This window comes from Lepidochelys kempii, chromosome 6 (genome assembly GCF_965140265.1).
Source record: "Lepidochelys kempii isolate rLepKem1 chromosome 6, rLepKem1.hap2, whole genome shotgun sequence".
Taxonomy (NCBI): Eukaryota; Metazoa; Chordata; order Testudines; family Cheloniidae; genus Lepidochelys; species Lepidochelys kempii.
The window spans coordinates 116,580,445-116,596,622 of NC_133261.1; the positions used below are offsets into that span (position 1 = coordinate 116,580,445).

A 16,178-nucleotide genomic window follows, 5' to 3' on the forward strand; every position below is an offset into this window, starting at 1 on the left:
CATTGTTTTGTATTTCTGTCTCTTTAATGTTGTTGTTTTTCCTTACATCCTCCTAATGTTTTGTCAAATGAGTGTTATCAATTTTAACCTAACAGATTAGTTGTCTTGCTTATTGTATTTATTCTTTCCAATATTATTTACGTTTTAATTGCTTTTTCATCTTTTCCATGTATTAATAGAGATTGATTTTGCTTAATTTTAATGTCACTTTAAGATTGCATTAATTTTTCAGACTTTGATAAATGAAAACATAAAATGCATATGTGTGAGCAGGTCTTAGCTGGAAACAGTCCCTTTTCTTTTGAATTGAACCCTGAATTCATATTAGGCAGGGATTTAGTTTGCAAGTACTCGCTGTGGTACCAGCGTTTCAAACATGCACATGAGTAGTTACATTGAGTTTCATGGGACAGCCCCCATATATAAATATTTGCAGTATTGGGGCCCAAATGATTTGTTTCAGAACCCATTCCTGCTTGAGTAGAACCTGAACTGTGGAGCACTCTTCTTGGGCTTGCCTCGAAATCTGTAATACCTTTGGAAATGGGCCCATTTGCCCACTTTTTTTTTTTTTTTTTTTTAATCTGCAACACAGTTAATTGCGACTGATTCATTGCTTATTATTTTTAAGTTGGTGCAGCACATTCCAGAAGCAAGTCTGAACTACCAGAAAGTGCCTCCCGGGTCAACGGGAATCAAGGATTTTGATCAAAATATGAACGACAATAGAGAAGAGGATCTCTCGAGAAAAACGAGGGCAAGAAACCGAGAGGAGGCAGGTTTTTTTCTCCTGTACTTTATAAACTTGTATATAATAATGTTAGTTGCAACCCATACGTCTGTACTTCCTAACTAGCTAGCTCGCTGAGGGAATTCAAAGAACTCCAGTGCCTCACTTTTTGGGTGCCCAATCTGAAACTTCTTAGAGAGGCCTTGTTTTCAGCACTCTCTGAAAATTGGGCCTTTTTTGAAAGGTTCGTCAAATTCAGCACCCACAACCGCTAGTCACTTCTGAAAATCCTGTTGAGTTTTAAACATCATCCAGATTCAGGAAGTCTCAACTGAAATGCTACCATCTCCAGTTGAAGAAATAAACTATTTTGACACAACCCGTATAATATAAAAATGGTAGCTATGAGGGCACATTTTCAATACGATCTGATCTGTTACATTTTAGGTCATCTTTGACAACCTGATGTTGAACCCAGTGTCTCAGTTATCCCATGCGATCCGTGAAAATACAGAAAACCTGGCTGAAAAAATGAAGTAAGCTTTTAGCTCTGACCTGGAATGTTCTCTTGCCCTTTGAATTGTTCCGAGGAAGGATGTGATTAATTTATTACTCATGAAAGGTACTGGATTGTCATCCCTGGAAACTGTGGTTGCCGGTACACAGAAGGGGAAGAGCACAGACTGCAAAATTAGAAAAAGGTTTTTACTTCCCACCTCCGTTTCATAGGCTTGTCCTGTAGCATAGTCTGTCCCTAGATAACTGAAGCCTTGACCCAGCTTTGTAGCGCAATGTCAGTATGTTTGCATAAAAATGTAAAGTTCACTGTACATAGCACAACTAACTTTGTTATGGAGGACAGTGCCCAAATAAATGATGGCAACTCGGAGTACATGCCTATTCTATACTGCCTTCCTGATGCATCTTAGCCTTTGCTGGAGGAGTCTCACCTATGAGAAGAAGGGGAACTCATTCTCCATTCTGTTCAGTCCATGGACCCCGCCCCATTCCAGCGCATATGCAGTTTGTGATGGTATTTGTTGTGATGCCCTCTTGGAACAAGATTGTCAGCTCCTAGGCCTTAGAACAGGCAGCAGGTGGGGAATGACTTTTGGTTGCTTGTGAGCTAGATTCAAAGTGGAGATGAAAGGCCTTTTATCTCATCACTAATCTACAGAACCCCTTTTGTTGCTATGTTTTATGTCCATTGTACACTGTAAACAAAAGTAAAGGATATATTTTGGGTGGATATTTTGTAAAAGGTCCAATCTTGTGTGCTTCAGAATTGTGTTTCAGAACAGCGAAAGGGCCTGGGAGGAGATGGAGGCCAAAATTAACTCTGAAAACGAAGTGCCAATTTTAAAGACCTCAAACAAGGTAACGTGTTTGTGCTTAAGAAATGAACAAGGTGCCAAGAAGCTTGCTTAAGACAAGGTTTTGCCTAACAATTTATGGACTTAGGCTGAGACTTTCAGAGCAGTTAGATGCCCAGCTAGCATTGAATTTTAATGGGATTTGGTTGCCTAACTTCTTTAGACTCTTCTGAAAGCCCCAGCCTCAGCTGTGTGTGTGTGACTTTTATGTTTACATTGTCACTGTAAAAGAATTGTCCATTGTAAGAAAAAAAAAAAAAATTAAGAAACCAAAGTAGTGAGCTTCAGAACCAACCAAACCTATTTCCTAAATTTTTTAGTCCAAATGTATCTATTGAACTTCCTCCTCCTTCTATTCTACGGTGTGTCTATTATATATTCTCATATTGCTATTTTAATGTCAATTTCACTTATGTCTCCCCTTTGTTAGTCTTCAAGGACTCAGTCTTGCTAAGGGAGGCACAAACACAGATCCTCGTCTAACTACCATTCTTCTCAGTGTCTCCCACCAGTGCAGCTCCATTGATAATAGGACGAGAATAGATGGGGCATAGGCGTTGTCACCATCGTGTTCTCTTCATTTACCAGGGTTAGACAAGACAGTGGTAAAAATGTTGGTGCCCCAGCCAACATTATCTGTACTCCTGCACAGACATTAATGGGAGCAATGTAAAGATCTAAGAACATGCTTAATTATTGGGCTCAGTGAAACCACTCATGTTTAAAGCTAAGGATGTGCACAAGTATTTACAGGATCAGGGTCAAAGTGTCTGCACTTGCAGACCCCTTTGCATTATTGGGCCATAAATGTCTGGCCAACAGCTAGAATCTCAAATAAAAAGTCTAGTCGAATGCATATTTTTACTGAGTGGCTTGATAGTATTTTTCCAGATTTGGCAGACCAAATCCCGCTGGTGTTTGTCCAGATAAACATGCTATTTTGGTGTTCGAGAACAGAATTTACCTAATCAGAAAAAGGTAGAATAACAAGATATTCTATGTAGGCTTGGTTCCCAAAGTAGCTGAACGTTTGGTTGGTTGGTTAGTTAGCCGATCTTTTTGGTGTATTTGTTTCTAGGAAATCAGCTGTATCCTAAAGGAGCTAAGAAGAGTTCAGAAACAGCTGGAAGGTTGGTAATTTTAAAATGTTCTCAATTTCTCTCCTAAATGTAGATGACTACTACAAAATAGAGTACCACTGTAACTTGTTGTGGTTTGTTTTGTCAATTTAAACTTTGTAAATGTAAAGCACTCATTCATTTATTTGAGCATTGCTCCTCAATATATACAAACAGAAGACATATAAGTGATGGATTTTTCTCGTGTTGCAAAAATAAGAAAGTTACTGACTTCTGAAATGCTGAAGTTATTGCTGTGGAAATGGTTTATTTACAATAATTAGGACTTCACCACAAGATGGACAAGCCAAGGCTTCTGTTGCTCAGACTGCCACATGGCTGACAGCCCTATTCAGCCAATATGTCATGCCATATTTTCGTACTACTTTTAAGCAAGTGTTTGTGTGGACTTGAATCCATTATGGAAGGTGCCACGCTACAGAGATAACAATATGAGCTCAATGCCTAACCCTTGTTTCATTTTAATAGTTAAGAAAATGTAAAAATGTCTTATTGGTGAGTGATTGGAGTTTGGTAGGTGTTTTTCTTTTTCCAGTTTAAACAGAAAACGTCAAGTCCTAATGGTAAAGGTCAGTTTTGGAGGGGTTTTTATTTTTTTGCTTATTAAAATTGCTTGGACCCAAGGATAATTATAAAGAAGGTGGAGTGCAGTCATGGGGAGGGGGGGAACAAATTGTGACTAAACTGGGCACAAGAGCAGTCTAGAATTCTGAAGGTGAGAGAGTTTATGTGTAGAAATGCTGCTGAGTGCAGCTAATACGCCTCTGTCTATCTCTTTTCTCCTTCCCCAGTTATAAATGCGATCATTGACCCCAGTGGGAACTTGGATGTAGTTGCCACTAACAAAGCGTCCTCTGCTGCTACACAGTCTACAGCCACTAAAGTCAGGACTGCTAACCATTCTGGCTCCACGTTGGAGATTTTGTCACCAGTACAGATGAGAAATTACATCCAGAAACCGCACTGTGGATCTTCTAGCCTACAAGATGCTAATTTCATTCCAGATGGAGAGAAATATGTGATCTGATGCAATATTTTATATTGCTATCATACTGTCATTTACTGTGGCGTTAGTTTTGTGTCCGAGTGGTTGTGGACAGGTTGTATGGAGCAGTTGTTTAGATTGCTAACACATTACACACACACACACACACACACACACACTGCTGTGTGAGTGAATGGCAAGTCTGTGTATGCCTTTTGAACAAAACTAGCACTGTGGAGCAGCACATATTCAGCATAGAGGCAAACTCTGATTTTTACAATACGATTCACTTAAATTCTTCCAATGTGCCATAAGAAACAGGCTTTGCATATCCTCCATTTGCTACTATCGAAGCTCTAAAGTGTTCTTGGATTAGCCTGTTTATAATTCTCAGTTACTGGTAGTTCAGTTGTAACAAGGCTCTGTTTAAAAAAGAAGTGTACTTTTTTTGATTGGCGCGACATTTGGGACTGATTTGAAAAATAGAGCATTACAATTCTGTTGGAATCAACTTGCATACGTATAATGGTGCAATACAGTGGGTTTCTATAAGAAACTCTGTTTTAGTTTTATGAAAAATGTTTTCAGTGTTTGCAGGGGGGAAAAAAATAAAATCAAAGAAGGAACCACTATGAATCTATGGGCATCATGCTTTCAATCCAAAACCTGTGTTTGTTCCATTGAGAAGGTGTAAACTTTCTAACGTAGTTGTAGATTCTGAACACATTTCAGGCACAGAGCTTCAAGTATACAGATGTAGATTAGCCTTATAAATGAGAAGGTCAGTTTTTATAGTTGAGCTTGCCAAATTCTCATTATTTCAGTATAATCGCTGTCTGAAACATTTTTTTGAAAATATAATAATAATAATAATTAATATAATATCATAGTCTTTCATATTGAGCTGCAAATTCTCCTGAATAGGCTAAAAAGCAAGTTGTCTGTGATCAGCCAATTACTAAGAAAAACATCTGTTCCGTTGGCTCATGTAATAAACTTAATTACACAATGATTGTGAACAAATATTCATTCTACAGCACTCAGAATAATGGCTTAAGTGTGGCTCTGCCTTTACTGATATGAAATTTTTGTCATGAAATTTTTCGTATCCAGGTATGCACGAATACACACAATCCTGTTGTATTCTTGAGAACCTACCCAACAGTGTAAAGCCGCTGGTGGTACAATGCAGCATTGGTATGACTCTTTTTGGTCCATTATAATTTTAGGTACGCTAAGGATTATTTTGCAGCAGCATCATTGAGCAGTATACTGGATACTGTAAAATTAGCTTTTTATATCCCATCTGTCAAGTGAGCTGCCAAATTCTAAACAAAGTATTTGAGTGGCTTTTTGGAGAATCTGTTTGATGCATGCAGTATGCAAACTGGAATCTGTCCCTGTTGCATTAATTCCTCTTGACTGAAAAACAGTGATCAGGAAAAGAAAATGTATCGGCAGTGTTGTGGGAAATACACTTACTAATGGAGGTAAGCAAACTGAATTCTGCTATGCACTCATACAATGTAAAATTTTGCTAATGAAAATAGCTTCCCAAGCTCAATTGCTCTTTATGTGCTGACTTCGTATTTGGGGTGGGTTGGTTTTATAGTTGGGTCAGTTAATTGACCTTTTCTCCTAGGATTTTGCTGAAATATCAATTAAATAAGTATAATTAAATAACTGGGCTGCTCATATAGTGTTTCGTGTACTAGCAAATGGCAGGATTCTGCTTCAAGTGCAACCAGTGGGAGTTTTCCATTGATTTCAACAAGAGCAGTCCCAAAGGAAGAGTTTGTCGGTTTGCCATGCTAGTGTGTCTTGCATGCCTGCAGGGTTTTGCGTGGGGGAAAATAGTGCAGTTTTGCTGCCAATGTATCCAACAGAGAACTTGGCTCGTCCGCTACTGTGGAGAAATATACTGGACTTCATATGAACACTATGATGATGGAAGTAAAATTTACTTTGCAGAATAACTAGGAACTTGGCCTTTATGTTTCTCTGGCTGCCTGTTATGTTAATGCTGTCTGATTGTTCCAATGTATCCTTTTGAAATACTTACCTGTGTCCTTAGTTAATATCATAAATAGTGGTATGGCTCTTGACACATGGTAATTCGTTTTCAAAAGTCTCCTCAGTGAGGGTCTGATCTAGCAAGGTGCTGACTCCGACTCATTGGGAGTTGAAGGGCTTCAGCAACATAAGGGATCAGTCCACTAGTTACAGTTTTGCAGTAGACAGGTGTGTGTTGGAGTTACTCATCAAGATGAGATTTTATTATTTGTTTTTACAACATTTTCCCATCCTCGTGGCTATGCTCTAGTGGTTTTGTTTCTTGACAATGTACCCTTGATGTGACTTCCATTTACTTTCACTTGGGAACTGACTAGTTTCTACTTTTATGAAGTGACCCATCAGAGATGAATTTTCTCCCTTTGCTGTTCCTCTGCTCTTGGTACCCAAATATCTTCATTGCCAGCTGCATAAACCCAGAAATATGGTACCTTTAAGAAACAATTGGAAATAAAGCTGGAGTCATGAATCTCTAAAAGTTTTAGTCTGGGGGTGCGGAAAAGCACAACATGATTTTGTTTCATTTTGTTCAGTCTGATATAAAAAAAACACCAGTTTCCCAGCATAAAGTTCTTGTTGAGAAAATTTCAAGACTATTTTAATTGCAGTCCTGTTACATAATCGTTTTGGTGCTGAAATGTAACAAATATATTTGAGGTACTTAATCTGAAGTATACCTCATTCTGCATTTGTCTGTTATAATTAAACCAAAGAGCAAGCCACATAATTATAAACCATTAGCTAAGGTCTGGTCTTACAAGCAGTATTCTGTGACAACAATAAAAAGACTGTGTACAGTTCTGATGCGAGTATCTTAAGCATTTGGGGTCTGATCCAATGGCTATTAGAGACAGTGGAAAGATTCCTATTGACTTTAATGGGCATTGGGTCAACCTTTAGTTGGTTAACTTTCAGTGAGCTTGATGTGTGCTCCACTGACCCAATAGTCATTCATACTGTATATTTTTTTCATATTTGTTTTATTTACATTTAAAAAATTAGGCTGGCATTTTCAAACAAGTCTAAGAGTTAAGCACCCAGCTCTGATTAAGCCTCTCCGGGACATGGTTGCTAACACCCTTCGGCACCTTTGAAAATCCCAGCCCTTGTTCTTTTACTATACTTGAAACCTGTGCTCTCATTTAGATTGTTTTCAAATGTTAAACTCTTGAGACTTCATGATGATGGAATGAATGTAAATTCCTGGGAGAATGCATCAGTGCTTTGTGAGCAAGAGCCTAAGTGTGTCTACAGTGCTGTCGTGTTGTGGTCATGCTGTGAGTGCGAATAAAGCCTAAGTCATCCTTGAATATTTTAATAACGAAAAACCTTACAGAATGTTTACATACAGCCTACTGAAAAAAAAGTGTTTAAAATATATACGTGCAAGATTCTACTAGTTTTTTCTTCATTTTTGCAGATCACACTAGATATTTTTAAAATTCAGCAAATATGTGTAATGATTTTGCAAAAAAAAAAGTTAACTACCTGTTTACTTTGGATGTGCCCTGTGCTGAATTGTGCCTATCTGACTATCTGCTGTTATGTTGTTATGCTGCCGATTCTGCTGTTCTAAACTCTTCACTGGATCATTCCATTTGCATGCAACACAAATGCAAGCTGTATGAAAGTTAAAGCTGAAACACGTTTGTATAACTTGAATTGATCAATGACTGTCTCTCTTTTTTTTCCACGCCCTTTTCTTGAAATATTGAGTATAATTTTGATTCCTGTTTCTCCCACTGTATTTCTTTCTCTTGTTTTTTGAATGGTAATTTATTTTGTTTTGATGATAGACAGTATCTGTACATTTTGTTCCAAGGTGATATTGTGGCTGTCTTTAAAAATAAATTGTTATTTTATATAATTTTATGGTAAAATTTCTTTAATAAATCATTCTTTTATCATGTGACAAATATGATTCTGGGGTTTTTTTGAGAGGAAATTTTATGATGTGGGAAAATATTTGGAGAATTAAACTATTGATCTTACACTGCCCCTTATAATGGCATGAAGGATCATATTGCTACTTAGTAACAAACACAATTGGAGTCTCTTACAACTACCATATTGTTGCCTACGTAGAGCGCTCATTTAATGCACGTGGATTCACCCATGTGGATTCAGCTGCAGAATGGGGACCTGAAAAGCACCTTCTGTTCTGAGGCCCTTTTCTTACTTCTGTTCCAGCACCACTGGCTAGTGTAATCTTTTACAGAGACACAGAGAGAGAGAGAGACACCCTTACATCCCCTAAAATATAGCACTGATTGTATCCTTATTGTGACACTCTCCACACCCTGACTTAGCAACACTGAGCAATATTTCTGAGTGTTTTAAATGCCATGCAAAGTGCCCTTTGAAACCAAAGGGGCAGCCATTTCATTCATTTTTAATAAGTCTTGGCTGAATAAAAATTAGATGCGGTGAAACTGCTGCCAGAACTACTCACTTAGTGATGAAGGCCATTATCGTTCACTTTTAAATCTTACCCGAGGAAAGGCAGAAGCAGCTATCACGACTGCTTACCACGGAGTACAGCAGTCAGTTGAAATCCTGCTGTGCTCTTTCAACCTTTCCCGGCCGGTGTAAGACACATACATGGCCTGATTCTCCATAATCTTACAGGAGTAGCCCAGTGGGAATGAGGATTACTCCCATCTTTAAGGGTTTGCAGCATCTGTCCATATTTGCAAAAGTAACTCCCTAAACTCATCATTGATCTCCGATTCCGAACTGTCGCTCTCTTACAGAAATGCAATTTATACGTGGGCCTGATCACTTACACTGGACCTTGCCAATAAAGGTGGGGAGGATGTAGGGGAGCCAATGCATAGTCTTGTCTTTTTTTCTTTTTTTTTAACCAGCTTGAGTGAAATATTGTATTCATGGCTGAAAGCAGGATCCTTGTGACCTCAGTTCCATGGTCAGATAGAGCTCACCTGGAGCTCGGAGTGAAGGAAGAGAGAGAACGACAGGCAGCAGCACCAAGCCCAGCTGCCTGCTGATGGCCAGTTGCCTGATTTAGGCGGGAGCTGAAGGATTCAGAAATGAAAGGCAGGGGGCGGTGAGAGAGCTCAGACTGTTTAAGAAACCCAAAGTGTTGGTGTCTCAGGATCACGTCCTCCAGAACTAACAGGGAAAGCAAGACCTGATATTTTTAATGTAAAACAAGGAGATCCCTTCAATTTCTGAATAGCAGAGGAAGAGCAAGGGAAGCCAAAAACAAGTGGGTAGCCACCATCGCTCCCTCCTTTCTTACAAGAAATGCCTTTTTTTATTTGTATGTAAAAAAACCAACAACCACCAACCTTGTTACCAAAAGCGCAAACGGCATGTGCTCTCTCACTCAACCACAGAACTCTGGGCAAGGGAAAAGTTCACGCCTTGTGTAATAATGTGAAGCTCAGCTCTGGCGTAGACACCGCTAGGCCGATGGAAGAATTCTTCTGTTGACCTAGCTACCGCCTCGTGGAGGGGTGGAGTGACTAGAGCAACAGAAGAACCCATTCAGTCACTGTAGTACGGGTCTATCCTATAGCAGCGTAGCTGTGCCACATTAGCATTTCTGGTATAGACATACCCATCCATACCTGCACACTTGCAGTTGGAAGGAGAAGTATTCATGCTTTGACTCCAGTGGAAGTTTGTTTCCAGTGGCAATGTGTCCCAATTCTGGCATGCACTAGTGGGTAGTTGTCCCTCTCCAAACCTGGTTGTTGACAAAGAAAGCTGCAGTTTGCACGCGTGAAGCACACCCTGGTTTCAAGCCGGGGAAAGCTCCACCGACACAAACTGCAGCGTTGTTTATTTATGCTCGCACTGGGGCTGCTACACGTAGGGGGCTGGCCATTGACTGAGGGAATTGAGGTACGGTCCCCATGGAGAAAAGGTCTTTCTTTCACACACACCCTCTCCTAATCTGCTCTGCTGAGCTGTACCATGTTGCTTTGTGATGAGCAAACCTTGGAGGGGGAGCTTCTTTGTTATTTTTGAAGGAAGTGAGAAGAATGACACTTTGTTCTTTGTTTTCAGAAGGCTACAGTGAGCAGGGGTCAGGCCTTTTCGCTGTTTATCTCTGCTGTTAAGCCGTGGGCAACTCAAGGAGCAGACTGTAGCATGCCCCACTTAAAACAGCCACTGTTAGAATGGGAAAGAAGATGCAGGAGGCTTCCGACAACATCTAGTGAGCTTCATGCATACCCTGGCCCTTGATAAATTATGGTCACTGCACAAGAGGAGTCCTGCCCCATCGCTGATGGGAGTGGAAAGTAGAGGGCTGGAACCAGGATCTTCCCCTCTCATCCATGATCCTTGTGGTGTCATTCGGGTACCACGATAAACCAAACTGAATTTTTTTTGTGGTAATCTAAAATAACCTCAACATCCTGATCTATTATTAACTCTGGCAATGAAAGCATTTTAACCCAGCAGCTTCTAACAAACCTCTCATGTCTACCAGTGCAATGTCTTGTAATATATCGTCCTTCCCCCCAAAAAATAGGGTCCTAACTCGTTTGTCAGAGGGAGAGAGTGTGTCAGTCCTGGGCCAAAGAGAAAAGGAAGGTTTTTTTTAAGTGAGAGGGGTTTGCTTTCTGCAGGAGGCAGGTGAGAGAGTCCCAGCTGGCTGCCCGCAGAGCAAATGCTAGAGGGAGCCCTTGCTGTGAAGGCAGGAGGGGATGGAGAGAAGGCTAAGCCCTGGTCTACACTAGGACTTTAGGTCGAATTTAGCAGCGTTAAATCGATGTAAACCTGCACCCGTCCACACGATGAAGCCCTTTATTTCGACTTAAAGGGCTCTTAAAATCAATTTCCTTACTCCACCCCTGACAAGTGGATTAGCACTTAAATCGGCCTTGCCGGGTCAAATTTGGGGTACCGTGGACACAATTCGACAGTATTGGCCTCCGGGAGCTATCCCAGAGTGCTCCATTGTGACCGCTCTGGACAGCACTCTCAACTCAGATGCACTGGCCAGGTAGACAGGAAAAGAACCGCGAACTTTTGAATCTCATTTCCTGTTTGGCCAGCGTGGCAAGCTGCAGGTGACCATGCAGAGCTCATCAGCAGAGGTGACCATGATGGAGTCCCACAAAAGAGCTCCAGCATGGACTGAACGGGAGGTACGGGATCTGATCGCTGTATGGGGAGAGGAATCCGTGCTATCAGAACTCCGTTCCAGTTTTCGAAATGCCAAAACCTTTGTCAAAAACTCCCAGGGCATGAAGGCCAGAGGCCATGTCAAGGTTCCTCCCCCACTCTGAACTCTAGGGTACAGATGTGGGGACCTGCATGAAAAACCTCCTAAGCTTATCTTTACCAGCTTAGGTCAAAACTTCCCCAAGGTACAAAATATTCCACCCGTTGTTCTTGGACTGGCCGCTACCACCACCAAACTAATACTGGTTACTGGGGAAGAGCTGTTTGGACGTGTCCTTCCCCCCCAAAATACTTCCCAAAACCTTGCACCCTACTTCCTGGACAAGGTTTGGTAAAAAGCCTCACCAATTTGCCTAGGTGACTACAGACCCAGACCCTTGGATCTTAAGAACAATGAACAATCCTCCCAACACTTGCACCCCCCCTTTCCTGGGAAATGTTGGATAAAAAGCCTCACCAATTTGCATAGGTGACCACAGACCCAAACCCTTGGATCTGAGAACAATGAAAAAGCATTCAGTTTTTTACAAGAAGACTTTTAATAAAAAATAGAAGTAAATAGAAATAAAGAAATCCCCCCTGTAAAATCAGGATGGTAGATATCTTACAGGGTAATTAGATTCAAAAACATAGAGAACCCCTCTAGGCAAAACCTTAAGTTACAAAAAAGATACACAGACAGAAATAGTTATTCTATTCAGCACAATTCTTTTCTCAGCCATTTAAAGAAATCATAATCTAACACATACCTAGCTAGATTACTTACTAAAAGTTCTAAGATTCCATTCCTGGTCTATCCCTGGCAAAGACCAGCATATAGACAGACACAGACCCTTTGTTTCTCTCCCTCCTCCCAGCTTTTGAAAGTATCTTGTCTCCTCATTGGTCATTTTGGTCAGGTGCCAGCGAGGTTACCTTTAGCTTCTTAACCCTTTACAGGTGAGAGGAGCTTTCCCCTGGCCAGGAGGGATTTCAAAGGGGTTTACCCTTCCCTTTATATTTATGACAGCCATAACAGGGACCCGAAGCAGTGCCGCGTGAAACTGAAGGAGCTGAGGCAAGCCTACCAGAAAACCAGAGAGGCGAACGGCCGCTCCGGGTCAGAGCCCCAAACATGCTGTTTCTATGATGAGCTGCATGCCATTTTAGGGGGTTCAGCCACCACTACCCCAGCTGTGTTGTTTGTCTCCTTCAATGGAGATGGAGGCAACACGGAAGCAGGTTTTGGGGACGAAGAAGATAGCTCACAGCAAGCAAGCGGAGAAACCGGTTTTCCCGACAGCCAGGAACTGTTTCTCACCCTGGACCTGGAGCCAGTACCCCACGAACCCACCCAAGGCTCTTCCTGGACCCAGCAGGCAGAGAAGGGACCTCCCGTGAGTGTACCTTTTAAAATACTATACATGGTTTAAAAGCAAGCATGTGAAAGGATTACTTTGCCCTGGCATTCGCGGCTCTCCTGGATGTACTCCCAAAGTCTTTGCAAAAGGTTTCTGGGGAGGGCAGCCTTATTGCGTCCTCCATGGTAAGACACTTTACCACTCCAGCCCAGTAACACGTACTTGGGAATCATTGTACAACAAAGCATTGCAGTGTATGTTTGCTGGTGTTCAAACAACATCCGTTCTTTATCTCTCTGTCTTACCCTCAGGAGAGTAATGTCATTCATGGTCACCTGGTTGAAATAGGGTGCTTTTCTTAAGGGGGCATTCAGAGGTGCCCATTCCTGCTGGGCTGTTTGCCTGTGGCTGAACAGAAATGTTCCCCACTGTTAGCCACAGGGAGGGTGGAGGGGCTAGCCATGCCCTGGGGGGAGGCAAAATGCGACCTTGTAATGAAAGCACATGTGCTATGTATGTAATGTTAACAGCAAGGTTTACCCTGAAAGAGTGTAGCCACTGTTTTATAAAATGTGTCTTTTTAAATACCGCTATCCCTTTTTTATTCTCCACCAGCTGCATGTGTTTCAATGATCACAGGATCTTCTCCTTCCCAGAGGCTAGTGAAGATCAGAGGGCAAAAAAAAACCGCACTCGCGATGAAATGTTCTCTGAGCTCATGCTGTCCTCCCACACTGATAGAGCACAGACGAATGCATGGAGGCAAATAAGGTCAGAGTGCAGGAAAGCACAAAATGACCGGGAAGAGAGGTGGCGGGCTGAAGAGAGTAAGTGGTGGGCTGAAGACAGGGCTGAAGCTCAAATGTGGCGGCAGCGTGATGAGAGGAGGCAGGATTCAATGCTGAGGCTGCTGGAGGACCAAACCAGTATGCTCCATTGTATGGATGAGCTGCAGCAAAGGCAGCTGGAGCACAGACTGCCATTACAGCCCCTGTGTAACGAACCGCCCTCCTCCCCAAGTTCCATAGCCTCCACACCCAGATGCCCAAGAACGCGGTGGGGGGGCCACCGGCCAACCAGCCACTCCGCCACAGAGGATTGCCCAAAAAAAAGAAGGCTGGCATTCAATAAATTTTAAAGTTGTAAACTTTTAAAGTTCTGTGTGGCATTTTCCTTCCCTCCTCCACCACCCCTCCTGGGCTACCTTGGTAGTCATCCCCCTATTTGTGTGATGAATGAATAAAGAATGCTTCAATGTGAAGCAACAATGACTTTATTGCCTCTGCAAGCAATGATTAAAGGGAGGAGGGGAGGGTGGTTAACTTGCAGAGAAGTAGAGTGAACCAAGGGGCGGAGGGTTTCATCAAGTAGAAACAAACAGAACTTTCACACCATAGCCTGGCCAGTCATGAAACTGGTTTTCAAAGCTTCTCTGAGGCGTACCGCGCCCTCCTGTGCTCTTCTAACCGCCCTGGTGTCTGGCTGCACGTAACCAGCAGCCAGGCGATTTGCCTTAACCTCGCACCCTGCCATAAACGTCTCCCCCTTACTCTCACAGATATTGTGGAGCACACAGCAAGCAGTAATAACAGTGGGAATATTGGTTTCGCTGAGGTCTAAGCGAGTCAGTAAACTGCGCCAGCGCGCCTTTAAACGTCCAAATGCACATTCTACCACATTCTGCACTTGCTCAGCCTGTAGCTGAACAGCTCCTGACTACTGTCCAGGCTGCCTGTGTACGGCTTCATGAGCCATGGCATTAAGGGGTAGGCTGGGTCCCCAAGGATACATATAGGCAATTCAACATCCCCAACAGTTATTTTCTGGTCTGGGAATAAAGTCCCTTCCTGCAGCTTTTGAAACAGACCAGAGTTCCTGAAGATGCAAGCGTCATGTACCTTTCCCGGCCATCCCACGTTGATGTTGGTGAAATGTCCCTTGTGATCCACCCGTGCTTGCAGCACTATTGAAAAGTACCCCTTGCGGTTTATGTACTCGCCGGCTTGGTGCTCCGGTGCCAAGATCGGGATATGGGTTCCCTCTATGGCCCCACCACAGTTAGGGAATCCCATTGCAGCAAAGCCATCCACTATGACCTGCACATTTCCCAGGGTCACTACCCTTGATATCAGCAGATCTTTGATTGCGTGGGCTACTTGCATCACAGCAGCCCCAACAGTAGATTTGCCCACTCCAAATTGTTTCCCAACTGACGGGTAGCTGTCTGGCATTGCAAGCTTCCACAGGGCTATCACCACTCGCTTCTCAACTGTGAGGGCTGCTCTCATCTTGGTATTCATGTGCTTCAGGGCAGGGGAAAGCAAGTCACAAAGTTCCATGAACGTGCCCCTATGCATGTGAAAGTTTCGCAGCCACTGGGAATCGTCCCAGACCTGCAACACTATGCGGTCCCACCAGTCTGTGCTTGTTTCCCGAGCCCAGAATCGGCATTCCACAGCATGAACCTGCCCCATTAGCACCATGATGCATGCATTGGCAGGGCCCATGCTTTCAGAGAAATCTGTGTCCATGTCCTGATCACTCACATGACCGCACTGATGTCGCCTCCTCGCCCAGTATCGCTTTGCCAGGTTCTGGTGCTGCATATACTGCTGGATAATGCGTGTGGTGTTGAATGTGCTCCTAATTGCCAAAGTGAGCTGAGCGGCCTCCATGCTTGCCTTGGTATGGCGTCCGCACAGAAAAAAGGCACGGAACGATTGTCTGCCGTTGCTCTGACGGAGGGAGGACGACTGACGACATGGCTTACAGGGTTGGCTTCAGGGAGCTAAAATCAACAAAGGAGGTGGCTTTACATCAAGGAGTATTTCAGGCAGGACTTCACGGAGGGTTCCAATAAGAAATGGTGCACCTAAGTTATTGTTCTTATTGGAACAAGGAGGTTAGTCTGGCCTCTGATTGATACAAGGCTAGATTTACCTTGCTGCACCTTCTCTGTGAATGACTGCAGTGTGACCTAGAGGAATGAGTCCTCTAGACAGGGGAGGGGGGGAAGCAAATGAGTACAAAACAAATCTGGTCTATTTCTTGTTTTGATCCACTCCATCTATCTTTTACATCTTTGGCTGGCAGCAGATGGTGCAGAAGGACTGCAAGCCATCCTCATCTCATGGCTGCTCGGCAGAAGATGGTACAGTAGGACTGCTAGCAATCCGTATTGCCTGCCTGCTCACCATAAGACGGTTCAATAGGACTGACTGCAGGACTAAAGAGAATGACCTGGTCAAGTCACTTCAGACTTAGTCCCTGTGCCCATGTCTGTCCAGGCGCTCCCAGCCGACGTGGCCAGGAGCACCTCGGACATGATGATGACGGCTACCAGTCATATTGCACCGTCTGCTGCCAAAAGGCAATGGG

The 16,178-nt window shown here is 42.9% G+C and overlaps 1 protein-coding gene across 3 annotated transcripts in view; it reads left to right on the top strand.

Annotated features, from left to right (window-relative positions):
- CEP170B (centrosomal protein 170B) overlaps nt 1–8,167 on the top strand; it is a 98,547-nt gene extending 90,380 nt beyond the window's left edge. For all 3 annotated transcript variants that reach the window (XM_073349816.1, XM_073349817.1, XM_073349818.1), the window contains 5 exons: nt 632–775; nt 1,178–1,266; nt 2,014–2,107; nt 3,182–3,233; nt 4,034–8,167. In XM_073349816.1, the coding sequence (XP_073205917.1) occupies nt 632–775; nt 1,178–1,266; nt 2,014–2,107; nt 3,182–3,233; nt 4,034–4,269 (615 nt within the window). In that variant the 3' untranslated portion in view covers nt 4,270–8,167. The remainder of the gene's footprint in view (nt 1–631; nt 776–1,177; nt 1,267–2,013; nt 2,108–3,181; nt 3,234–4,033) is intronic.
- Nucleotides 8,168–16,178: the final 8,011 nt, after the last annotated feature.